Source organism: Lycium barbarum, chromosome 2 (assembly GCF_019175385.1).
Source record: "Lycium barbarum isolate Lr01 chromosome 2, ASM1917538v2, whole genome shotgun sequence".
Lineage (NCBI taxonomy): Eukaryota > Viridiplantae > Streptophyta > Magnoliopsida > Solanales > Solanaceae > Lycium > Lycium barbarum.
This window is the reverse complement of record NC_083338.1, coordinates 48,562,838-48,589,990: the sequence shown is the minus strand read 5'-3', so window position 1 is coordinate 48,589,990 and position 27,153 is coordinate 48,562,838. Positions and strand designations below refer to the sequence as shown.

The window sequence follows — 27,153 nt, the reverse complement described above, 5'->3', positions numbered from 1 at the left end:
CAATATACCACATAGCCATCTGCTCCTTCTGGAAGAGTCAAAATTGGTGTTGAAGTTAGCTTATCCTTCAACGTCTGAAAACTCTGCTTACAAGCATCTGTCCACTGGAACTTAGCTGATTTCTGAGTCAATTTAGTCAATGGGGCTGAAAGAGAGGAAAATCCTTCTATAAACCTCCTATAATAACCTGCCAAGCCCAAGAAACTATGTATCTCCGTTGGTGTCGTGGGCCTCGGCTAATTGTTCACAGCCTCAATCTTCTAGGCATCTACTCTAATGCCTTCCTCTGAAAAATGTGACCCAGAAAAGCCACAGAGTTCAACCAGAACTCACATTTAGAAAACTTGGCATACCACTCTTTACCTTGAAGAATTCCAAGCACTGTCCACAGATGTTCTGCATGATCGGCCTCTGACGGCGAATAAATCAGAATATCATCTATGAACACAATCACGAACAAATCTAGAAATGGCCTGAATACACGATTCATCAAATCCATGAATATAGCTGGGGCATTAGTTAAACCGAATGACATAACACGAAACTCATAGTGGCCCTATCTAGTCTTGAATGCCATCTTCGGAATGTCCTCTTCCTTGACCATCACCTGGTGATATCCTGATCTCAAGTCTATCTTCGAGAAATATTTAGCGCCTTGCAACTGATCAAACAAATCATTGATCCTCGGGAGCGGATACTTATTCTTTACAGTCACTTTATTCAATTGCCTATAATCAATACACATTCGCAAAGAGCCATCCTTCTTTCTCACAAATAACACCGGCGCTCCCCACGGTGATGTACTCGGCCTGATAAAGCCCTTCTCGACCAAATCTTTCAACTGTTCCTTCAACTCTTTCAACTCTGTAAGTGCCATCCTATAAGGAGGGATAGATATTGGCTGAGTGTCTGGCAATATGTCAACAGGAAAATCAATCTCCCTCTCTGGGGAAATGCCTGGAAGCTCATCTGGAAACACTTCTGGAAACCCATTAACCACAGGAACAGACTGAAGAATCGGCGACTCTGCTTGCACATCTTGAACTCGAACTAGATGAAAAATATATCCTTTTCTGATCATCTTCTCTGCCTTAAGGTAGGAAATAAACCGACCTCTAGGCAAAGCAGCATCGCCCTTCCACTCTAGGACTGGTTCGCCTGGAAATTGAAACCGAACCATCTTTGCTCTACAATCAACATTAGAATAACAAGAAGCCAACCAGTCCATGCCCATAATAACATCAAAATCAATCATATCTAATTCAATTAGATCTGCTACTGTATGGCGGTCACAAACTATAACAACACAGTCTCGGTATACCCGCCTAGCTATAACCGGATCACCAACTGGCGTAGACACCTCAAAAAGTCTAATCAACTCGAGCTCTACCCCAAACCTTCCGGCAACAAAGGGCGTAACATATGATAAAGTGGAGACTAGATCAATTAGTGCATAAACATCATGGGAGTAAAATGATAATATACCTGTAACAACATCAGGAGACGCCTTGCAGTCCTATCTACCAGCCAATGCATACACGCGGTGCTGAAGACTGCTCTAGCTGGATGCTCCACTCCTCCCCCTACCTCGCCCTGCTGGCATCTGAAAAACTTGCGCTGCAGGGCGTACTGCAGAAGATGAGCCAGCCACAGACCTTGTAGGCTGAACCATACCTGAACCAACCCCCATCGGGCACTCCCTCATCCTGTGGCCTGACTGCCCACAAGTATAGCAACCATCTGAGCCTAACCGGCACTGACCTGCATGTAAATTTCCACCTTGGGCACATCGTGGCAAAGTGGGCCTCATCTGGCCTGACTCTGGCTGGTACTGAGAACCTGACGCTCTAGAACTCTGGCCTGCTCCGGAATAAGAAGACCGGTCAAATCTCGGACCTGGAAACAGCGGAGGTGCACTCCCTGCCGAATGATAAGAATACCTGGGATGCTGCTGCCTCTTTCCTTCCCTGAACTCGCTAACCATATCCAAAGATCTAGCCCTCTTACCATGGTTCCGGTCACGCTCGCGCTCTATCCGCCGCTGGCGTTCACGATCCTCCAAATTCTGTGCGTACGCCTGTATACGGGAGATGTCCATGCCTGGCTGTAATGCAGCAGTCGTGCACTCATCTATCAAGTGTGGCCCTAACCCAGCCACGAAGCGATGAACTATATCCTCCATCCCAGCCACCATAGATGGGGCATACCTAGCCAAGGAATCGAAGTGTACACAATACTCTTGCACATTCATACTGCCCTGCTCAATACATATGAACTTGTCTGCTCGGGCCCGTCTGACCTCTGGAGGTAAGTAATGGCTAATAAAAGCATCTGAGAACTCTCGCCACACAGCTGGAGGGGCATTTTCTCCCCTAGATAACTCCCATGCCTGATACCACTGTATTGAAATATCCCGGAGTCTATATGAAGCCAACTCCACTTACTCAACCTTATCCGCGTGCATAACCCTCAAAGTCCTCTGCATACCATCAATAAAATCCTGGGGGTCCATATTTTGCTTTACCATAAAAAACTCAAGAGGACCTAACCCAAGGAAGGTCTTAACCCTCGAACTACTAGCCCTATCTACTGGGTCAACACCAACTCCCTGCTGCTGTGCCTGTGTGGCTACTAATCTAGTCAACAACCGTACAGTATCCCGTACATCCTGGCCCTCTGCATCCGGCTGAGGAACTGGGCCTGGTGTTGGAGGCGGGGTATGCGATGTCTCAGACGGCTCCTCACTCTGAATCTCCTCCTGAGCCCTCATGGCCTGTCGAGTATGGCTAGTGGCCTCACTAGACACCTTCTTGCCTTTCTGGGCGGCTGTAGCTTTCTTGCGGGGCATCGCTGAAATCAGAACAATTCATTAGAAACGAACGCTTAACACAGGGCTCTATCGCACAGTCTAAGAGAAAAGGAATGACATCATCCTAAATGTCCTGTAGCTTCCTATTTATGGGTGTGGTGCATGACACGCCCATAAAAAAGACTCTACTAGACACGGTCTGTAGATAACCCTAGGACGAAACTGCTCTGATACCACTTCTGTCACGACCCAAACCGATGAGTCGTGATGGGAGTCTGACCTCTAGCGACCAAACACCCCTAAACATGTAACTGAAACATATTGAACATCAAAAGCCCATAAATGGCTTAAACTAACCTCATAAGAAAGAAATATCAGAACTCTGTACAATCAACATACACATACATAACATGCAGAGGAACAGTGCAAGCCAGCTAGGCTGCTACATATACTGTACACAAAAGAATAGAAGCCGACAAGGCTACATCATCTGACTACTACATACAACTATCTACAGACCTCTACTGGAATAAAAGCTATAAAAGGGACGGGGCAAGGCCCCGTCATACCTATATGTGCACATCCAAAAAGGGGCATACCAAAACTGACTGTAGCTTCGGATCAAATGGAGTGTGCTGACCACTGCTAGATCTAGAGGTCCTACTGAGCTGGACCACCTGTCTGTCTCTCTGTACCTGCGGGCATGAACGCAGCCCCCCAAGCAACGGGGAGTCAGTACGGATAATGTACCGAGTATGTAAGGCATAAAAATAACATAAAAACATAAGAATCATGGATAAGATCTGAACTAATAACTGAAATAACTGACTGCATGAACTTGTATGAACTAGTATCTGCCTAAATCTACATAAATCTGCGTAACTGACTATGCCTTTGTGGGCACATAATATGCATGCTCATACCTATCAATGATGGTCGTGCATCTATATGCGTGCGTATATAATGCCTGATGTATGTGCGTATATAATGCCTGTAAGTCTCTATGGCATCTCGTCATATCATATTGGCTCCTCTGTGGCCATAATCAATATCATCATCATCATCATAGTAGTAATGCGTATATAACGTCTATATCTCTTCTCATACTTTACATATATCTAATATTCGTGTGTATAACGCCTGATATGTGTGCGTATATAACGCCTTCTAGTCACGGGTCATTATACATAATATATAATAAATGTATTGCATGAATAAACTGTATGCACAGAACTGGCAACATAAGACTGGACCTATGAACAGAAGGATTTCTCATAAATGGGGTACATGAACATCAAAGACTAAAGTACTCCTAATACTTCTAAGAGTAGAGTAATATGAAATCTCGCTTACTCGCTTGTTGGATCATATCATAGGATCATGCCAAAAGAAGGAAAGGTTAGTCTTATCATACCTTGAAGTATACGCAATCACCCAACTTCTACCTCTTGAACTTGCAAGTCTACAATTAAGTTAACATAGGGCTTAATTAGGCTATTTACTTCGCTTACTAGCCATCCACAAATACGTATAAAGCTCAACGAACTATAGGCAATAATTTCCTTGTAAGCATACAACTCTCCAACTTCTCATTCGCTCCCACATCAACTACAATACTCACATTAACAATGACAACACACACACACACACACACACACACACACACACACAGATATATATATATATATATCAAATCCCTTCCCAATCATCTTTTAAATAACCCTAAGTCACTATCTTGTCTTTCATCAACTTGCCACTTACACCACTATCCCCTCCTTACTTAGAATCACTAAAACTATTAATACTCAGCTTAAATATAAGGGTAGAAATCATGGACACACCTTGCGGGGTCAAAATCCCAAGATTCACTCCAACTTCAACTCCCCAACTTCACAACCTTGAAGAAACCCTAGAAGCAACCTTCCTCTTCACCAGGTTCGGGTTTACGGGGTTCGGGTCTTATCAAATCTTCACTAATATGATGAAAAATATTGTGAGAGAATATCTTAGGGTTTTTTCTGATTTTGGAAGGAGGAAAATATGAAATAGGGTCGTGGACCACCTATTTATACTTAGAAGCCAAAAAGGCTACAGCGACCAGTTCGACGAGCGGGTCGACGGCCCATCGACTTGCTCCGTCGACCTGCACCTGTAGATGCAAGGCTGCGGGATCCTGTCGACGCCGCACATCGATGGCCCGTCGAGCATGTCGACGACCCGTCGACGATGACTGGTGTTCTGCAGATTTTTCTGATTCTTTTCAAATCGCGTCAATTCGATTCGCTCAACGTTTAACTCTACAACTTGCCAGGAATATCTGCTGGTACCCTTGTACACAGGGTAAGACATTTTCTACCTCCAAACTCGGGCTCAGGTCTCTATTCCAAGGGCATACCCGATTAGGAAACTATAAGTTCAACCACTACGAACACGAGGGGTGTAGCAATTCTTTACTATGGATATTACAAATTATGTTATGGAGATTTAGTGGTTAAAGCTTCGTAAAGTCGATTAGTTGGTTGAGAAATTGGGTAAGCATCGTATGGGATGTTTTATTGAGTATATTGGTATGGATGATGATGCTATTGATATTATTGTTTCTATTATTGTGGTTTTTTTGGTATTGTGATTTCGGGCTAGGGATATAAACAGGGGAGATGCTGCCCGAATTTTGGCAGATTCTAAAGGGGTTAATTTGAAGGCTTAGGACAAGCATGTGACGATGAGTCTAACAATATTATGAATGATTTTATATGTAGATTACGAGACTACGAGTGATCTTAAGTAGGTCGCAAGACAGAAAGTAGGCTGGAAAGTCGAAAAGTAAGCTTCCAGATATGTAAGGCTAAACCCTTTCTATCTAAAGGCATGACCCTTTTCTTGTGAACCCCTACATGTTTTCCATAATATCCTTAGTCCCAAAAAACTAGAAGTTCGGGACTCTCAAAGTTCTTTTATTGCTAAAGATAAGTATGTTCCATGACAATAATGTTGATGATGATGATGATCCCATTCTAGAGATTCCATATATGGTAAGAGCGTAATGAACCTTTTGACTAAATATTTGTCTAAGTAGAGCTTATCATATTGTTGCCTAACTTCTGAGTATTCTGTTATCCTTTCTGAGAGTCCATATCCCCTTCCTATGTCCTGGAGTTCATAGAGAGACAGAAGGGACAAGTTACACAGTCGGTATTTTTCAGCACATGCATGATATACATATATTTACATTTTATTTAGCCTGGCCACTTGGTCAGTGAGACAGAATGCCTGGCCTATGGGTCATGGAGTTGTTTCCTATCCTATGGGTCATGGAGTTGCTGCCTGACCGATGGGTCACGGAGTTGCGCATACCTGACTTACGGGTCATGGAGTTGATTATACCTAGCCTATGAGTCATGGAGTTATCTATGCCTGACCCTCGGGTCACGGAGTTATACCTATATAGTTATTTCATCTTGCCTCAGCTGAAAGGCAACCCAGGTAGAGTACCTCTAGATGCTTTCTGGAAATATCCAGAGTGTAGCTTGTTAATTCGTTTAAGTTGTTATCTTGCCTTATATATTCAGTACATTATTCGTACTGATGTCTCTTTGTTTGGGGGCGCTGTGTTCATGCCCGCAGGTTTAGGAAGCCAGATAGACGACCCAGCTCAGTAGGCCCTCCACGCAGCTGCAGTCAGTGCGCTCCATTTGGTTCGGAACTGCAGTCCTTTTTCGTATGCTATTATGACATGTATATATATATGGGTATGACGGGGCTTGTCCTGTCCTGTCCTTTCTGCAGCTCGTGTTCCCTAGAGGTCTGTAGACAGTTGTACGTAGTTAGGATGTTATGTAGCCTTGTTGGTTCTCAGTTTTGTTTTACAGCCTACATAGTAGCCTCGCCGGCTTGTTGGTATTGTTTGTGTGAAGGTAGGCCTTATTTGTTTAAGTTGGGGGTTACTCCCAGAGTTTCCTATTTAGAATGGTTTGCTCGGGCCTAGGTGGGCATCGAGTGCCGGTCACTCCACTCCAGATTTGGGGCGTGACAGCCTCGTACTTTCAGAGCATGAGCATGCCCCGTACTTCACCGTATTAATGGAGTATCGGAGACGTCTCATGATGGTTTGGAAGGTATAAGTCATGGGAAGTACGTAACAATGAAGTAAAGGATGAACTACGATCTCGTAAGTCATAACCGGGAAGGACAACCTTGGAACCAAAGTACATGACCATTATCAAGTATTATTAATGATAAATATCATGTATAGAGAGTTTTGGAAGATTCCGGGACTAAGCAAATCGAAGAAAATAAGTTTGTCGAAAATTTGGAAAAAGTTAGCAGAATTTTGGGTCAACTTTGGAGGGGTATATCTGTGGGTATATCAGGAGTTTTAAGGTGTTTTAAGAGCCTACAATGAAGTTCGTCGAGTCTAGTTTCTAACGCAACAAACCATTTTTCAATACGAGATCGGAATAGGGAGTTATGGGCATTTTAAAACGGACACTCAGAGGAACCCGAACCTGGGCGGAAAATTCGGAAAAGTTCACTTAAAAGCCCACTTATGTTTTGACCCGGCCTAATCCGAGTTTGGCACCTATAAAAGAGCCTCTACACTTCATTTTATCCATTTTTCTTCAACTCCACCAACCTCTAGAACTCTCCTAACATCTCCAAACCTCTCTATAATCTCCCACACTTCTCTCTCCATTATAAGAGTGTTCTTGAAGGTTCTCCACCATTCCAAAATATTCTATACCATCACAAAAGAGGATTAAACTCCAAAACCCCAAGCTAAGTCATGAAGAAGGATTGTTCTTGTCTCTACTTAATGTTGTGATGAATTTGGTCTTGGAGGAAGTTGAGTGGGGTGAAGTTCTTCTAGTGTAAGGTATGTTCTCCATCCTATTTCTCATGATTAAGTTGATTTGAAGGTTTTGCAAGTCCTATAAAAGAAGAGAATGATAGTAGAGAAGTTGTAAAGTATTAAAGTGAAGGTGATGACTATGGAATGAATTTGAAATGGGATTTTGGATTACTTTGAGATTAAATTTAATATAACTCTTTGATTATGGTATCGTGGATTTGTTATGGTTGGTTGAGAAATTTGGGGAAAAACATCGTGTGGGATGTTTTATGGAGTATATTGGTGTTGATGATGATGTTGTTGATATTAGTATTGCTATTGTTGTTGTTTTGTTGGTATTGTGATTTAAGGCTAGGAATATAAACAGGGGAGATGCTGCTCGAATTTCGGCAGATTTTAAAAGGAATTAATTCGAAGACTTAAGATAAGCATATGACGATAATCCTAACAGTGGTATTAATTCTCTTGAATTTAGATTTATGAGCTTGGAAGGATAAGCATTAAGTAATAGGAGACCAAAAAGGTATGTAAGGCTAAACCCTTTCTTTCTAAAGGCATGATTCCTATGTTATGATTCTATATGTGTTTCCATAACCTTCTTACTTCCAAAAGTTAGAAGTTCATGATTCTTAAAAGCTTCTTATGATACTAAAGATGAGATGTTTTCTATGATGAACATGATGATGATGATTTTAATTCTAGAAATTCCAAAGCTTATGATTTTAATGCTATAATGAGATTATTGAGCTTATTTCATGATTTTCTCGATTTTATTCATTATTGTTGATCTCACCTTATAATAATTGTTCCTTCAAGGTGAGATGTAGCGATGATGATTGTTCCATAATATAAATCAGAGGTTACCGACCTTATGTCACTCCGATAGAGTCGTAGCTTTTGGTTGGGCTTTCATGCATACTTGATGTATGATATTAACACCGTGCCTATACGGCCGGGCAGCACCACTATGGTGGGCGGCTATGGATAATGATAGTAACACCGTGCCTATATGGCCAGACAGCACCACTAGTGGGCGGCGTGAGATGGTTACCCCAGACGCGGGAGGCCCGGACGCGGGCTAATGATTATGTTATATATGTATATGAGAAATGTTTTGTTTTGAAAGCTAAGCATGCATGGTTTTCGCCTTATGAGGCAATCAAATGTCCAGGTTATCTTTATCTCCTGTTATGTTCTATATTTCTTATTATGTTGTTATTCATGCCTTACATACTTAGTGCATTGCTCGTACTAACGTCCTTTCTTGTGGATGCTGCATTTATGCCCGTAGGTAGACAGGTAGATGGATCTAACCCCTAGGAGTTTCATCAGCGGATTCTCAGGAGCACTCCACTTACTTCGGATCTACAGTCTATTTGGTATTCCTCCTTATGATCACTTGTATTCTATGTAGAGGCTTGCAGACATGTGTGTACAGTTAGACGTTTCATAACCCTACCGGTTCATATCGTTGTATAACATTTTAGTAGCCTTGTCGACTGGTGATGATGGACATAATTGTTGAAGATTATATAGAGATGTGTCGTTATGTTGTGATATATGTCCTTACAGATTATGATATCCATGAGCTATCTTTATTGTCCACCTAGAAATGATTATGAGATGTATGTTTAGAGGTACTCGGTGTGTTAGCTCCGGGTGCCCGTCATGACCCTCTAGTTGAGTCGTGACATAAGGGCAGGCTACAGGATCCTCCTGGTCCCCATGCATAGGGAGAGAGGGAATCCAAGCAAAAAAAAGTGAAACAAAAAATTAGCCAAATCGCAAGCCTACCACGAGAGAAGAGGATATGCCAGTCAGGTGATCTCGCGATATATGGATTTGTGGCACAGGAAGGTAAAAGTTGGCCACGTCCGAAGAACAAAGCTTGGGTAATCACGAGGCCACTGCAAGAGAGGGCCTCAAGGTAAGCTCACATTGGGATGCCGCGATTACCCATGAGTATAAATAGGGTTGGCAGGGGAGAGAAGAGGGGAAGAAGAAAAAGGATTGGGGCTTGAGTTTTGCGGGCGATTTTCGGCCAAGGGGTAATTCTACCATCGAAAATGTGTGTTTATGGATATTTTTATTAAAGTATCCATAGAAACAATAGCCAATCCCAAACCTCTTTCGAAGAAAGAATTTTCGATATTTGAGTTTGAGAGACAATGTCCCTATTCAATCTTCATCTATTGTGAATAAATGAACTTATCAAGGTATTTCTGGGAAAATATTTAGTTATTTTCTTAAGAAAAGAGTAATGTGTAGAAAATAGGAATATCAAATCTCAACTTACTAATGAGATTATTGTGTAAATACTAGTCAAACTTTTCAAACTAAGAATCAGCTAAATTAATTGGAAGAAGAGAAATAATATTCATATCACTTTTTTTTTTCCTCTGACATTAAGTGAAATAGGAAACACCAATTACCGTTGTGATTCAGTAAGAGTAGTAATGTTGTGTCCTTTGTAAAATAAATAAATGAACTTTGAAGCTAAGGACATTGAATGCTACAAATATTGTAAGTGTATTTAATTTCATGAAGTAATGCAATTCTCATGACCAGAAAGACTCCCAAGATGTTTCACCAATATAGCAATTATCATCATATGACAAAATGGTAGAATCCTGAAATGATGAATGTTCTTTGGACATTAAAGCCATCAAATTGGCATTCTGGTAATGTAAATCCGAGATCTCTGCTTGTGCCAAAGCAACTTCTGCTTGGAGCTTAGTCATTTGCTCGTGAAGACTTGAAATCACACCAGCACTGCCATAAATTGGATCTCTAATCCTTGCATTCGCTTCATATACCAGGCTGCAAACTGCATCTGCTCGTTGCATTTCCGGAAGTTCCTGAAAACATGTTTTCATGTTAAATATAAGGTATGCATGAACCAAGTTGAATTTTAGATAATTAAGATGAAGATATCCACGATATATAAATATGAAATTGTCTCTCTCTTTGATATATATATATATATATATATATATATATATATATATATATATATATATATATATATATATATATATATATATATATAATTAATCTAGACTCTGTCCAGTCATGAATCTTGTTACACCATTAATCTGTTTCTCTTAAGCTTTGTTCTTAATAACCTTCTTCTTTAACAACACCCCGGCCAGGTCACCATGGTCCTTTATCATTTTTTTTTGGACATTAAAATGGCCGCTTTATCATCTAGGAATTTACAGGTTAATCCATCGAATTTATTAAGAAGTTAAGAGAATAACTATATACTAAATGTAACAGATTCATAACAACATAGATTTATATTGAAATAATTTACATAGTAGGGAGAGTAGTACAGAAAAAACATAGTAATAAAACTTACATGATTTAACGACGGAGAGATAAACAGTGTAACAAGATTCATGACCAGACAGAGTCCAGATTATTAAAATATATATATATATATATATATATATTTTAATTTCTTTTTTTTCTTTTTGTGAGTGGGCGCGGCCCTCTTTGCTAAAGAAGATGAATGCTTCCTCTTAATTATTGCTAGCTTGTTTCATATATTCTTTTTCTTACCTTCTTCTTTCCATTTTTTCCAAGAGTCCATCACTTAAATGGTCACTTTTTTCTTTTTCTTTTCTTTTTAACAACTTAAATGGTCACTCAATTATCAGAAATTACCTAATAAAAATATCAAATTTCTTTTGTTTATAACAAAAAATTCACTTAACTATAAATATATAAACTCAGAAGATCACTCAACTCGTCAATTACATGTTTTACCCTCTGAATTATCATTTGTTATAGTTTTATACTTTTCAGTATTATGATACTTTTTCTCATTTTAATCTATAAATATTATGGATTTACATCAAGAATAAATAAATCTTATTTATAAAGTAAAAAATTTAAATATAATTCTAAAGCATACATAATTGTGTAATAATAAAATAACTGAGCACAGTATTCAAGCATATAGTATAACATTATTGAATAGCCTCTATTTTTTTGTATTACATGCAATGAATTTAAAAGCTTGTATTCTCCTTATTCTCAATTGTGTAAATGAATATTTGAGTTTTTGTAGTTACTATCAAAATTATTGATACCAAACAAATTATTCTTATTAAATTTTTACTATGCTCAATTATTTTATTATTTTGACATTATATGTGCTAGAAATTAATTTTCACTTGTTTACTCTATAAATAAAACTTATTTTCTCTTGAGATAAGTCTATAATATAGATTAAAAAGAGAAAAAATGTCATAATATTAAAAATATAAAAAACAACAAAGGTTGATAATTTAGAGAGTAAAAGTGGTATTCACTACAAGAAATTTGCCTTATTGTGGCGACGAAAGTCGACACAAAAGCCCCAAAAGTCGCCACGAAAAACCTATAGCAGCGACATTCCTCCGTTGGTAGTAGTTCCATAACTAAAGGTTTTTTGTGACGACAATAGGTAGTCGCCACAATAAGCAGATATTTGTAGCGACATATATTGCCACAAAAGGTAAGCAAGCATGTCACAAAAAATATTCTACAACACAGATATTGGCTTGGTCGCCACTGAATAAAAGCTTTAGTGGCGACTCTGTCGCCACAATAGCAAATGAACTATTGGCAGCAACTTTTATCTCGCTACTAAAAAGTGATATTTTGTAGCGACTTTGGTCGCCACAAAACTCAATAGACTATCAATGGCAAGTTTGTCCTCGCTACTAAATATTACTACTAGTAGCGACTCTTGTCGTCACAAACTCAATGTATTATCAGTGGCAGATTTAATCTTGCTACTAAAAAGTTACTTTTAGGAGCGAGGACAGTCGCCACAAAAACTAAAGATTTACTATAGACAATTGAATTATCTAAAATTAATATACTGCTACTAAAAGTATTCAATAACAAATAACAAACAACAAAAGCATTCTCAAGCCAAATATTATAAATAAATACCTACTAAATAGTCAATTAACCATACACAACCCAATACTTTATCATAGTGCCATTGTATGCATTTACATATTAACAAAAGGAATAAAACATGAAGTGTATCCAGTCTTCATACTCCTCCTTGTTTCGACACCTTTGACAAAAAACAAGAAAATATTAGATGTCTACAAATGCCTCCTTCTTCGATGCCTTTGACAAAAATAAAACACAAGGTGTCTTCAAACTCCTCCTTGATCGTCTCTATTTGTGATAGTTTAAGAACCTTGTCCCTGCTATTAAGAAAAATAAGAAAACAAAATATCACAATATAGTCATCTTGATTGGTAAGAACCATACTGACTTGTGAAAGAAAAAGTAGCCTATTCAAGAAATGAAATTCTAGATAAAGAGAAGTTATGTTGTTCAAGAATTGAAATTGGAATAACCACAATATATATAACACAAGTTAACCAGATTTTATATTCAACTAATATAACATAGTTATAACTAGTAGTTTAATAAGCATATTTTTTATATATAAAAAGGAAAGTTTAAGAAGCATATAACTGAAAGTTCATTCCACTCGAACCATGTCTTGACACATTAAATAAAGTTCTACTTTCATATATCACACTCTTAACATTGTAAAACTTTAATAACATATGATTATATTCCATGAGCTTTACACGGATAATAATCTTATCAAAGAAAGAAGTTAGCATAAATATGTCCCACTCACAAATATACATATTTCATCGCGGGACAAGCAAATCTATCATGTTTCAAAAACTATTGAACATAATGCAATCATCATTATTCTGAACTATGAGAATGGACCTAAATTAGCATTAAGAGTACTGGAAAATTCTCACCCAACAACATAGTGATTCATTATTCTGCACTATGAGAATGGACCTAAATTATCATTAAGAGTACTGGAAAATTACAACAAATCAACCAATAACATAGTGATCCAACAGGGTTTGAGAGAGAGTTCAAAATTATAATTTTCCTTTATAAGTAACAACTCTTAGATGAATAATCTTAATAATTTCATATTGTTTCAAGAACTGCTAATTGAAATCATAATTAAATTACAATAAAGAACAAACCTGGACCACTATTTTCAATCTCTGGAGTGGGATGTGCACTTTCTGCAAAAATCCGAGATGACCGTGACTTGATAGAAAGCTATTTCTTTGGTCACTCCATATCACTGTCCTCTATGTCAATACTCTCTTCTTCACTTTCTTCATTCTCCGACATATCTATTTGGTTGTCATCAATGAAATCATCTTCCTGATTATGCACATTTTTCTGAGCCTATTCACTTGCATCATTATAATTAATGCTTTGTGGTTCAACATCACCCCTATGTAAAGACACCACGATATCAATTTCTTGATCATCAGTACGCAACATATTAAATTCAAATTCCTCTTGTTGATAAGCTTCTCCATTCAGTAACACTTCATCTTCAACCTCTATACAGCTATCATTCTTTTCAGGCATATTATAACTGATAACTGGTTGAGTAAATGAAACCACAAGTTGAAAATGAAACAGTGTAAGAGTGGAATACAACTCTTTTATCATTTGGATACAGTTTTGAAACACCGTCTACCCAAATCCTGGGTTCTAACCTGTAGGGGTTTCAATATATATACAAATGTATTTGCATATCATACAGAAAATAATGTAAAACTTATACTACAAGAAGGGGAAGAAGAGTTTAGCTTTTTACGGCCTTGGGCCCAAATCATTCAACAGTCTTGTTCTTGCTCTTCCAGTCCTTCATCTGAGTCGGGCTTTCAACTTTACTTCACTTTGTTTTTGGTAGAATCTCATCTCGCAGACCCATATTAATTAGATGTACCTCTCAGGAATGAAATGAAAATAGTTAGTCAAATGATAGGGTGACGTTTATGAATGTAAATAATAATATCCCTTGAACTCGTGTCAAACTTTGAGATCTTTGATCACATAGGCTCAGACTCACGATTCCGAATATGGCAAAAGAACCAAAATCATGTCGCGGCTGCAAACTAGGGGACATTCTAGTTGCCTTGCCAAGCGCATGTCGGTTCCTACCACGTGATATCACTGTGAGATCATCATTGCCTAAACCGAGGGATAACCTTTCCGGACTAGGCATGGCCTCAAAAAGTAATTTTTTTCATTGGCCCAAATGTAGTATAAAGTTCAAATCAGTAAAATTTCATCAAGCGTAGCATTCTGTTCTTTAAAAGAAAAGCAACAGCAGTTGTTTTCGTTTGATGAAGAATCTGTTCGTTTCCAAAGCATGTTCATTCCCATGAAAGTGGAATATTTCAGCAGACAATAGAAACTCAAGGCAAAATTTAACACAACAGCTCAAGTGTAGTGCAACTTCTGCTTTAGAGAGGACATAGCAGCAGTTTTCTACAGTAACCAGTCGTAACAGTAGCTGAAGATTGCAATCATCTTTAGCAGATTCAGGCCTCAAGTGCAGCTGCTCTTTTCAGGGCAACAAGTTTTTTTTTTTTTTTTAAAAAAAAGAATGTAACAACACAGCTCCTCACAAGATGGACAATCTGTTGATCACAGAGGCTAAAAAATTTATCGGCCCTTAAATACAGTAGTTGACTTCCTCCAAGTGTAGCATCTGTTTGCCTGAAAGTGCAACAACACTTTGGCCCAGAATGCAGTGTTTTCCTTACCTTAAAAATGCAACTCAAGAGACAGTTGTAAAAGGGGTCAGCCAGCCTAAACAAGAAGAACTTATGAGCGATGGGTGTGCCAAACAAGCAGCCAACAACTAGTCTCATTCAGGCAGAAAACAACAACAGGCACATACCAATGGACAGACATAGCAGACCAGAGAAACCTAATGCTCATTAATCCAAACAGATTTCACACTTGTATGAGAATTCTGGACTTCAACAATCTTAGAGAATCCTAACAGACAGTACCGCAAACAACATCAGGAAATTATAAGACCTCCCTCATGTTTATTATGAAAATCCCAAATAGGAAAAGAAGACAGAAGGTGGAGGAAAGGAATAGAAGCACATACATGTCATTCAAACTTATAAAATAGTAATTGACTTTAAACCTCAATTATCATGAAGAATGTTAAGTTCCTTTAGACATAGACAACTGATCAGAGAAAAAGGAAACAAACAAAAAAAATACTTTCCACTTAGTTCAAGTTAATGAAGGACCAACAAAACATAGCTTATACAGTCTGGAGACTTGGAAAAGATATGATCATGCCAAGATTTTATTTCAAAAGAAAACATCTCTTCAGTTTCCCTTAAACAGGGCTAGATCCCTACTAAAAAAAAAAGGTTCCCTCTTTCTGAGGACAGTAACTGAAAACAGTTGGGGTTTTGCCACTTTGATTGCATACACACATGAACATAGAGTTTACTTATCAAATGCACAACAAGGTCCTATTCCATTCTACTACCCCAAATCCAAGTTCACCTTACGTTGATCCTTACCAGCTTAAGGCAACATGATATGAGGGATACAAAAAAGGATAGACAGGGCAGGTTAAGAGGAAGCACATTTGCTAAGATAAACATATTCAGATTTTTTTACCAGTTAAGATTGCTAAGTTATAGTTTTCACATGGTTTATTAGTCACTACTCCAATCTTTAGCAAAGAACTAAATGACCACAGAAGAAGCAGAAAGAAAAGAAGAATATTAAACAAAATCAATGCTTAAGCACCTCAACATATCATGTGCTAGCTAAAAAGTCAGAGAGCACCAACTCTGTCCTTAACTATTCAGCCCTGAATTTCAGAAGGAACCAACATCTCAAGTGAAGAATGAAAACCTTAAACAACCAAGATAAAATCTTTTCACTTCTTTAAACAAGTCAGGAAAGGGAGACTGAAAAGAAATAATGTTGAACTCAAAGAAACTGATTTAATCAGTAGCAAAAATTTCACAGAAAATCATATAGAACTCAACATGGGCTTGTTAACACAGCTTAGAAACAATACTTTAAATCAAATAAAAAGATAGGCTAATGCTAAAGTTAGTGTTCAGTCAAAAGAAAGGATAGCGCAACCATGCTTGAAGGCATATACAACTATTTTGAAAAGAGAAAGTGTAAATTAGTTTTAGCTCAAACCAGATCAAAATTTCTCCTTTAACATTCAGACTTAAGCTTTCTAAAAGAAATACACCACAGCCAACTCTGGAAAAAAAGACAAAGAGACATGAAAACCTTAATCAACAAACTAATATTTTGAATTACGCAAAAAAATCCAATAGGACATAAGCATGCTAAACCATTACTGTTGTTTTCTCCAAACTAATCAGCAAAGAGAAACTGGAAAACCATCTCTTAATCTAAACTCAAATGTGAGTTATTTTCCGCCATTTTTACATTACTCCAAGAATGGCTATAAATTTCATTTTATTTGCTAATCCTTGAACAAGATATCATGCTATCCAACAGTTACCTTTTAATAAACAAAAATACACACCTCAGATTTAAAAGAATCCAGTAATTCCATGTTTTCTATTCAAGCAGGGACTCTACATTTAGATATCAACACCTTAAAAGAAGATAATACAACCCTAAAGATCATGCTAACCGATACTACTTTCTCAAATAGAACAATGAAGAGAAACTGAAAAAGATGATGTAGAATTTTCAACAAGATTGAGTTGCAATGGTAAACAAGACTTCAGCAAATTAAATCTTCATTTAGAGGGGAGAATCAGATGAGCATCCTTCTTAAACTAATGAGAAAATACTTACACAGCTAGGACCATATGAAGAACAGTTAAACTTGAAGTAACTAATTCATATTTGATTTATCTCAACTAAACTAATTAAAGGGAAACTAGACTAACAACCCTGCTAAGGTACTGTATATAATGCCCACAGTTAAACAAAATTAATATTTACTAATAGTAACTAACCTTTAACAATACCAAACAAACAAACCACATACACGCTAATCACTCATTAATAACTACTCAATAATAAAAACACATCAATACGGATTTAAAGACAAAAATTTAAAGGAAAAGGGTTGAGGACTACATTTTTTAGAGTAGCGACGGGGGCGACGGGGGCGACGAGAGTTGACGTCGAACTACCGTTCACCTGAATCGATTTTGGACGAACGGAAATGAATTCCAAAAATTCTGCCAAATACATAAATACATATCCCATAAAAGCAACAATCCTGCCAAAGAACTAATCTCAAATCTTTTCAAGAATCCAAAATTCTCAATCAAAATTCAAAATGTTACTCATCTGGGTACATCTAGACTACCAAACAAAAACCCATATGATAGAATAAAAAAAAATCATGAACCCATTACTTGAATGATGCAAGATGTGCAACGAAAGAGAGGTACTTTACAAGGAAAGAGAGTAACATTTAAAATATTAGTGATCTGGTGACCTTATATCTCAACCATCAAACTCACTAAATAAACCCAAACATTAAAATAAATCAAAGTTCAGTACTTTACATCATCTTAATAACTTTATTCTTAACTATATATAATCTCATAATAACTTTTCAAACCATGAATACCTAAATCCCAAAACCCAAACCCCACAAATGGCCACCCAAATACGCCTTTTTCAACCTCTTCAATTTCTCCCACTTCAACTCAAACAAATAACATATTTCAAACAAAAAAAAAACCATAAATCCAGCTGTCTCCAAGCTTAACCCGTAGAAGCTTTTGTCACCGCAAAGCAAGGAAAAAAAGAAAAGCAAAGCGATAAACCATAGAAATAACACAATGATTTAAGAAATAAAGAAAGAAACTAACCAAATATAGTGTGTAGAGAGAAGCAAAATCAGGTTCAAGACATGATTTCTTCAACGGAAATGTCAACTTAGAAAGAAATCATTGTTGGCTTTTTGAATTTTGCATATGGATTTTGGTTATATTGAGGGAAGAGTAGAGAGGAAAATGGATGAAAATCGACCCAAATAAAGGTTCTGTTTGTTTTTTTTCCTATTATTGTTTTTACTGTCCATTTTTGGTGACTTTTCATTTTTTTTTTAATTGAACTTTTAGTGGCGACCTAGTCGTCACAATAACCTATTAGTGGCAACATAGTATAAGTCGCCCCAAAAACTTTTGGAGCCAAACTTTTCTTTAGCGGGAACGTGAATTTTAGTCCTATTTTGGTACATATTTGTGGAGATCTATTCAAGGTCGCTACTAAATGCATATATTCAGTGGCGACTTTAAAGGTCGCTGCAAATGCTCTATGTGTTTGTGGCAACTTTATATAGTCGCTACAAAATCCCTACTATCTGTGGCAACAAATAAAGTCGCCACTGAGTACCGCAACTAAAAACTATATTTCTTGTAGTGATTTGGCCGGTTGAGTGACCTTCATGATATATAAATAGTTAAAGTGACTTTTTGGTTACAAACAAAAGAAACATAACTTTACTAAGTAATTTCGGGTAGTCGAATCACCATTTGAGTATAGACACTCTTTTCAATATTTGTGTCTACCTTTCCTTGGATTCAAAGGGAGTTCGAAAGAAGTCTTGGATTTGTGACACTTAGTAGGCGTTTGGCCATAGATACCAAAAATAAATTCACTTTTTTTGGAATTTTTGAAGTTGGAGTTGTGTTTGGCCATAGTTTTTGAAATTGTAGTTTTTGGTGAAATATAGTTGTAAAAAAGTGAAAAAAGTGAATTTCTTTTTAAAAACAAGTTTTTTGAGGTTTTGGTATTCCGGAATACAACTTCAAGTTGTATTCTGAATATTTATGGCCAAACGCCCAAAAGTGAAAAAACATTCCGGAAAAAAGTGAATAATTTTAATGGCCAAACGGCACCTTACACTTGATTTGTGACACTTACTCCTAGTGTAATTTTTTTGTTCCAAGATTCCTAGTGCTGAACCCGTGCATAACTTACAATATACCTGCAGCAACTTGATGATGTTGCTCGCTCCAAAGATTTTATGAACCACGGCGAACTTCAACGGCTCAGTTGGTGGAAAGTAAGGCTTTAACAGGCAATGCTCGACGCATCGGCGCCGGAGAAATTTGCACGCAGCACAAGGGCTACATGTAGCCATCTTCGCCTGGCAATGCTAGGTTTCCCTTCTTATTATTAAAATGTAGTACTATAGTACTTTGTATTTCACTATTCCTTTTTTTCCTTTTTCATATATTCCCTTTCCTCCTCGTTGTCCAGTATGAGCTTTTGGCATGTCTGATATACAAACTCCAATAATGATTCAATGAGTGCATGAACATGTGTCACATCTCGTCGTGTCATAAGTTCTTCAATTATGGAGGTCAAAGTTCTAATTATAATTTGGCAAGATTTTAACGTAGTATTATATACTATTACCTCTTAAGGAAATGCGTTAAACATTGCATGGATAACGTGACTTAAATATTTTCAAGAACATGCAAGACGCGTTAGATTTATTCTGCGAAAATGCAGATGAGAATTTATACTCAAAGGCACAATAAGGAAGCCACAATACAGCTTGACCACGTTTAACTATAACCAATTAAAGGACTAAACGGTCATATCTGTACATGGTAAAAATCGGATATATGTTAGACCGGTGAGTCCGGAGACCGAGCAGGAAGACTTTCTTTTGGGACCGGAGGAGTGCTTGATCCGAAGAAAGCAAAGGACATCGTTTGGTCCGGTTTCTCCATAGCCGAGTCGATCGTGGCCGTTGGTCCATTTGATCGTGGTCGTTGGTCCGTTTAATCGTGGCCGTTGGTCCGGGTGAGACGTTACACAAATGCCACGCGTCAAGACCGTTCTGCCACCTTGTACTGTGAATCGTACAGGTGTCAGACCGTACGACCAACCTTATCCATTTTAGGGTTTTTCTTTATTCAAAAAGATTTTGTGTTGTATGAAGCCCATGAGGCAAAACTATAAATAGGGGTTATTATCCTACTTTTAGTGGTTGGCTGATTGAGTTCTAGAACATTTGTAATAGCAATAATATATAAATCTCTCCCTCTCAACATCTGATTTTGGTCCGGATTATTGTGTTCATCTTTAGATTTGTTCAATCAAACAATATTCAATATATTGGCATATACGTTCAGTGTAGACCATCAATTACTATTTAGATTATTCATAGTTGATTCTATTCCATTTTCTCTCAATCAAAGAATAGATTAAAGTTCAACCACATATGCTATACCTCATTCATAAATTTAATTGATTATCTAAATTTGGGGAAAACAGTTTGGCGCCCACCGTGGGGCTAGGATAATAGTGGTCTTTGATCTAGATCTCTATCTTACCCGTCAAAATCAAAAATATCTTTTGTTCGTTTCTGTAAAAACGGACCAAATGGCTAACAGTGGACAATTTGGTCACGTCAACAACAATGAGATTGTGGCCGAAAATGAAGACAACGGGCCACGAGGATTACTAGCAAACCCCGCTGACCCGAACCCCGTTAATTCGAGGGAGGGCCTCAACCGGCAAAACACCGTGAACCAGGAGAACGCCGCCCAGCCGGCCACCGATCCTTTAAAATTCAATTACTTTGTCCCGGACACAGGGCCGGAAAGAACCGGATACCCCGAATGATAATATTGACTTATGTTTAATTTTTGAAATGTTGCAGGAACAGAGAGCAGCGATTGCCGAACAAGGAATCACAATAGCCCAGTTGCAAAACAGAAGAGATAAAACTACCCCGGAGAAGGCGAAGGGTGTTGTTGAACCCAGAAGGGATGAGGCACGGATGGTCGAGAGCAATGGGTCCAGAGCTGGGTCATCCACCGAGGTACTGAGAATGCTCGAAACATTGGCGAAGCGGGTAGACTCGACCGAAAAGAGGGTGGAAACATATAACTCTCGGGTGGATCAAATACCGGGGGCTCCGTCTATTCTGAAAGGACCGGATTCGAAGAGGTACATTCAGAGGCCTTTTCCTCCGAGCGCGGCTCCGAAATTGATCCCGAAGAGGTTTAAAATGTCGGATATATAGAAATAGGACGGCACAACGGACCCTCAGGAACACGTGACATCATACACCTGCGCTATAAAAGGCAATGATGTGGAAGAGGATCAAATTGAGTCTGTATTGCTAAAAAAGTTAGGGGAAACTCTGTCAAAGGGAGCGTTGACTTGGTACGACCATCTGCCCGAGCATTCGATCACTTCTTTCAAAATGCTCGCCGATGCTTTCATAAAAGCTCACGCCGATGCCAAAAAAGGTGCAGGCCCGTAAGGCAGATATTTTTCGCATAGCCTAAAGAGACGATGAGTTACTGCGTGAATTTGTCAACCGATTCCAAAGGGAACGAATGGAGCTCCCCCCGGCTCCGGAGGAATGGGCTGCACAAGCTTTCACAAAGGGGCTCAATCCTCGGAGCTCGACGACTTCGTTCAAATTAAAGAAAAGCTTGCTGGAATATGAGGCTGTGACATGGGCAGATGTCCATAACCGATACGAGTCAAAGATTCGGGTGGAGGATGACCAACTCGAGCTTCCCCCGGGGCCAGTAAATATGAACAAAAAGTTTAGAGAGACCAAGGAAAAATTACGAACCGGAGGCCAGATCATCGAGGGAAAGGTATCGGCCATATTCTCATTCGGAAAAACCAAGCTTCAGGTCGGAGAAATCCAGGGTTGGCCCGAGCCATTTCTCCGGTCGGGGTGCTAAACGGGTCGAGCGCCCCGTCGAACAATCGAGGTCTCATTCAAGAGCAATGCCGGAAGCTCTGCCGGCAACAAAGACTTGCCGAGGATATCGGAGTACAACTTCAACGTCAACACTTCGGATCTCGTCTCGGTTATTGGCCGTATCCCGAATGTAAGATGGCCGAGACCTCTAAAGTCGGATCCGGGCCAACGGGACCCGAACATGATGTGTGAATATCATGGAACCCATGGACACAGAACTGAGGATTGTCGCCAGCTAAGAGAGGAGATAGCCCGATTACTGAAGAATGGCCATCTCCAAGAATTGCTGAGTGAACGAGCCAAAGGTCACTACAAGGAAAGGGAGACTCATAAAAGGGCCGAGCCAGTAGAGCCTCAGTATATAATCAACATGATAATCAGGGGCATCGATACCCCACGAGGGCCGGTGATAAAACGAACCAAGGTTTCTGTTGTGCGTGTAAAGCGCGGCCGGGATTATATACCCGAGGATTCCATCTCTTTCAGCAACGAGGACGCAGAAGGCATCATTCAACTGCACAATGATACATTGGTAATCTCTATTCTTATTTTTAAAACTCAAATTAAGCGTATTTTGATTGACCCAGGTAGCTCGGCCAACATCATCCAGTGGAGAGTGGTCGAACAGCTAAGGCTACTCGATCAGATTGTACCGGTAGCCCGGGTACTCAGCGGATTCAACATGGCGAGCGAAACCACAAAGGGGGAGATCTCATTGCCGGTAAACATCGATGGCACTATCCAGAAAATAGTGTTCTATGTAATCGAAGGAGATATGAAGTATAATGCATTACTGGGTAGACCCTGGATACATAGCATGAGGGCCGTGCCGTCGACATTGCATCAGCTGCTAAATTTTTCGACCCCGGAGGGGATAAAAACAATCCGAGGTGAACAACCCACTGCAAGGGAGATGTTCGCGGTCGAGGAAGCGATACCCCAGTCCAAAAAATCGGATCAAAGGGAAGAAAATTCAACCGGGGGAAAGGACACAAAATAGCAATCAAAGCACTCGGGGTTGGATCCAGGGTATGAAGAGGATGATTTCGGTGTACCCAGATCATTCGTCATGCCTGATGACTCGGATGCAACCAAGTCAACAGTAGAGGAGCTGGAGCAGATCATCTTGTTCGAATATCTACCAGACAGAAAGGTATACCTAGGCACGGGGTTAACCTCGGAGCTCAGGAACAAGTTAATTGAATTTCTTCGAGCTAATGCCGATTTCTTTGCATGGTCCCGTATAGATATGACAGGTTTACCCCCGGAAGTAACAACTTACAAGCTCAGCTTAGACGGGAGGTTTCCCCGATGAAGCAGAAGAGAAGGCCCATGGCAGAGGCAAAACACGCCTTCATAAAAGATGAGGTAACAAAGCTTCTAAAAATAAGCTCTATCCGGGAGGTAAAGTACCCGGACTGGCTAGCTAACGTAGTAGTGGTTCCGAAAAAAGGTAATAAATTTTGAATGTGCGTTGATTATAAGGATCTAAACAAAGCATGCCCGAAGGATTCATTTCCGTTGCCTCACATCGATAGAATGATCGATGCAACAGCCGGGCATGAGATGTTAAGTTTTCTCGATGCTTACTCCGGGTATAACCAAATCGGGATGCATCCGGAGGATCAAGAGAAAACATCCTTTATTACCCGGTATGGGACTTACTGTTACAATGTCATGCCTTTTGGATTAAAAAAATGCCGGTGCAACTTACCAATGCCTAGTTAATGGGATGTTCGAAGAACAAATCGAGAAAATAATAGAATTTTATATTGACGACATGGTGGTCAAGTCCCTGGAAACAGAGGACCATTTAAAGCATTTGCAGGAAACCTTCGATGTACTCCGCAAGTATAACATGAAGCTCAACCCGGAAAAATGTGCCTTCGGTGTCCAGTCTGGTAAATTTTTGGGTTTCATGGTGTCGAACCGGGGGATTGAAATCAACCCGGACAAGATCAAAGACATCGAGGACATTGAGGTGGTGAATAACATCAAAGGAGTGCAGAGGCTCACCGGAAGGATAGCGGCGCTGAGTCGTTTCATATCGAGGTCCTCGGACAAGAGTCACCGATTCTTCTCCTTACTGAGGAAGAAGAATGACTTCGTTTGGACACCGGAATGTCAAAGAGCTTTACAAGAATTAAAAAGGTACTTGTCCAGCCCACCGCTATTGCACACACCAAAAGCGGACGAGCAGCTTTTTCTCTACCTTAATGTCTCCGATGTAGCGGTAAGTGGCGTTTTGGTCCGGGAAGAATCAGGTACGCAATTCCCTATATATTATGTAAGTAGAACTTTGGGGGATGCGGAGACCCGTTATCCCCACTTGGAAAAATTGGCATTGACATTGGTAAGTTCTTCTAGAAAGCTCAAGCCCTACTTTTAATGCCATCCGATATGTGTAGTGACTACTTACCCCCTAAAAAACGTCATGCACAAACCGGAATTATCGGGTAGACTAACTAAATGGGCCATAGAAATTAGCGGATATGATATCGAATACAAGCCTCGGACGGCCATCAAGTCCCAGATCTTGGCCGACTTTGTGGCAGACTTCACCCCGGCTATGGTCCCCGAGGTTGAGAAAGAGCTTCTGCTAACCTCGGGGAAAGCTTCGGGTATTTGGTCGTTACACACGGACGGAGCCTCGAACCTCAAAGGTTTCGGGCTAGGAATCATCCTTAGAACCCCAGCCGGGGATGCCATTAGACAATCTATTAGAACTGTTAAATTGACTAACAATGAAGCCGAGTATGAGGCTATGATTGCAGGTTTGGAATTAGCCCAGAGTATGGGGGCCGAAATTATCGAGGCGAAGTGCGATTCTCTTTAGGTCGTTAATCAGGTAAATGGCGTCTTCGAGGTCAAGGATGAACGGATGCAAAGGTATCTAGAAAAAGTCCAAGTGATACTACACCGGTTTAAAGAATGGACCATGCAACATGTACTGAGGGAGCAGAACAACGAAGCCGATGCATTGGCCAATTTGCGATCTTCGGTTGAAGGGGAAGAAATCAACCCCGGGACTACGGTGCATTTGATGAACTCAATGGGTTTAACTTGGGATTGTCGATTACTTGCGAGATGGAAAGCTCCCGAGTGACCCAAAATAATCGCGGTCATTAAGGACAAAAGCTGCGCATTTCTGCTTGGTAGATGACCAATTCTATCGACGGTCTTTCTTCGGACCCCTGGCCAAGTGTTTGGGTCCCGGAGAAACGGAGTATGTGATGAGAGAGGTGCACGAGGGGACCTGCGGAAACCACTCCAGTGCTAAAGCCCTGGTCCGAAAGATTATCAGAGCCGGTTATTACTGGAACCGGATGGAGGAAGATTCGAAGAATTTTGTCCGGAAATGCGATGGGTGTCAGAGACATGCCCCGATGATTCATCAGCCCGGGGAGTTGCTGCATTCGGTGGTGTCACCTTGGCCTTTTATGAAGTGGGGGATGGACATTGTTGGTCCACTGCCATGGGCGCCAGGTAAAGCCCGTTTTATTCTGTTTATGACTGACTACTTCTACAAATGGGTTGAAGCGCAGGCCTTCGAAAAAATTAGAAAGAAAGAAGTCATTGACTTCATATGGGACCACATCATTTGTCGTTTCGGCATCTCGGCCGAGATAACTTGTGATAATGGTCCTCAGTTCGTGGGCGGCAAGGTCAATGATTTTCTCGAAGGGTTGAAAATCAAGAAAATCGTATCAACTCCATACCACCCATGTGCGAACGGACAGGCGGAATCCACGAATAAAACAATAATTCAAAATCTGAGGAAGCATCGAAGCATCACTGGAGGGAAATACTACCGGAGGTATTGTGGGCTTACAGAACCACATCGAAATCAAGCACGGGGGAAACACCTTTCTCGTTGGTCTACGGGGCCGAAGCCCTCATTCCCGTAGAAGTTGGTGAACCGAGTCTCTAGTTCGGGTATACCACCGAGGAGTCAAATGAGGAGGCCATGGCCGTAAAACTTGATCTCACGGATGAACTTTGCGAAAACGCGTTAGTCCGTATTGTAGTCCAGAAGAAGAGAATGGAATGATACTATAATCGGAGAACCAATTTTCGACATTTCCAAGTCGGGGACTTGGTGCTTCAGAAAGTTACCTTGAACACCAAGAACCCCAACGAAGGAAAACTAGGTCCGAACTGGGAAGGACTGTACAAGATAACCGAGGTAACGGGCAAATGATCGTATCAGTTGGAATCCATGGACGGACAACGGTTGCGCAATAACTGGAATGTGGCCCATTTGAAGAGATACTACTCCTAAGGTATGGGCACCGTGTTTTATTATTAACCCTTTTCTTTTTTGCAGGAATTCAAGTACTGGATAAAGTTAGAATCTAGGTCTGAAAACACGTGTTGCACTCTTTTCCTTAGTACAGTTTTGTCCCAAAATGGGTTTTCCGACAAGGTTTTAATGAGGCAACAAGTACAACATGTTACTTTGACAGAGACAAGGACAAACGCCCGGAAACACGGGGTCACGGCTACGAATGGGGGCTTAATAGTGCTTGCCCGACCTTGCAGCTCGGACAAGCACTAGGGGACTATTATACCCACATCGAGGTTTACCCCGGTTAGTGGAAAACGGAGGAGCTCAACAAATCTAAACCGGACCTTCTATATTAGGTTCGATGTAAGGACCAAACGATCAGAATGAATCGTGTCCACTCAGTATTTGCTATGGCAAAACCAAGACTGGACCTTCTGCATTAGGTTTCGATGTAAGGACCAAACTATCAGAATGAATCGTGTCCATTTAGTATTTGCTACGGCAAAAGCAAAAGGAAACAAAATTCTCATATCATGTATGTACAAATACTTGCAATACAAAAATTATCGAAAATTCGGATTACGGTATTTCAGATGTTTTCTTGCTAAAACAGC

At 39.8% G+C, this 27,153-nt stretch overlaps 1 protein-coding gene and 1 long non-coding RNA gene across 3 annotated transcripts; both read right to left on the bottom strand.

The window, feature by feature from the left end:
* Positions 1-10,061: 10,061 nt before the first annotated feature.
* Positions 10,062-19,743, bottom strand: LOC132626471 (LOB domain-containing protein 1-like). Its single transcript, XM_060341374.1, has 2 exons — positions 19,498-19,743; positions 10,062-10,516 (listed from the first exon to the last, which is right to left on the bottom strand). The coding sequence occupies exons 1-2, from the start codon at positions 19,651-19,653 to the stop codon at positions 10,217-10,219; spliced, it is 456 nt and encodes a 151-aa protein (XP_060197357.1). The 5' UTR covers positions 19,654-19,743; the 3' UTR covers positions 10,062-10,216.
* LOC132626472 (uncharacterized) lies at positions 12,592-18,693 on the bottom strand. Of its 2 annotated transcripts, XR_009577326.1 has the most exons (3): positions 18,377-18,563; positions 13,694-17,775; positions 12,592-12,874 (listed from the first exon to the last, which is right to left on the bottom strand). It is a non-coding gene; the product is annotated as an uncharacterized LOC132626472 (long non-coding RNA). The 2 variants fall into 2 exon arrangements; XR_009577325.1 differs by having other exon boundaries at positions 13,694-18,693.
* Positions 19,744-27,153: the final 7,410 nt, after the last annotated feature.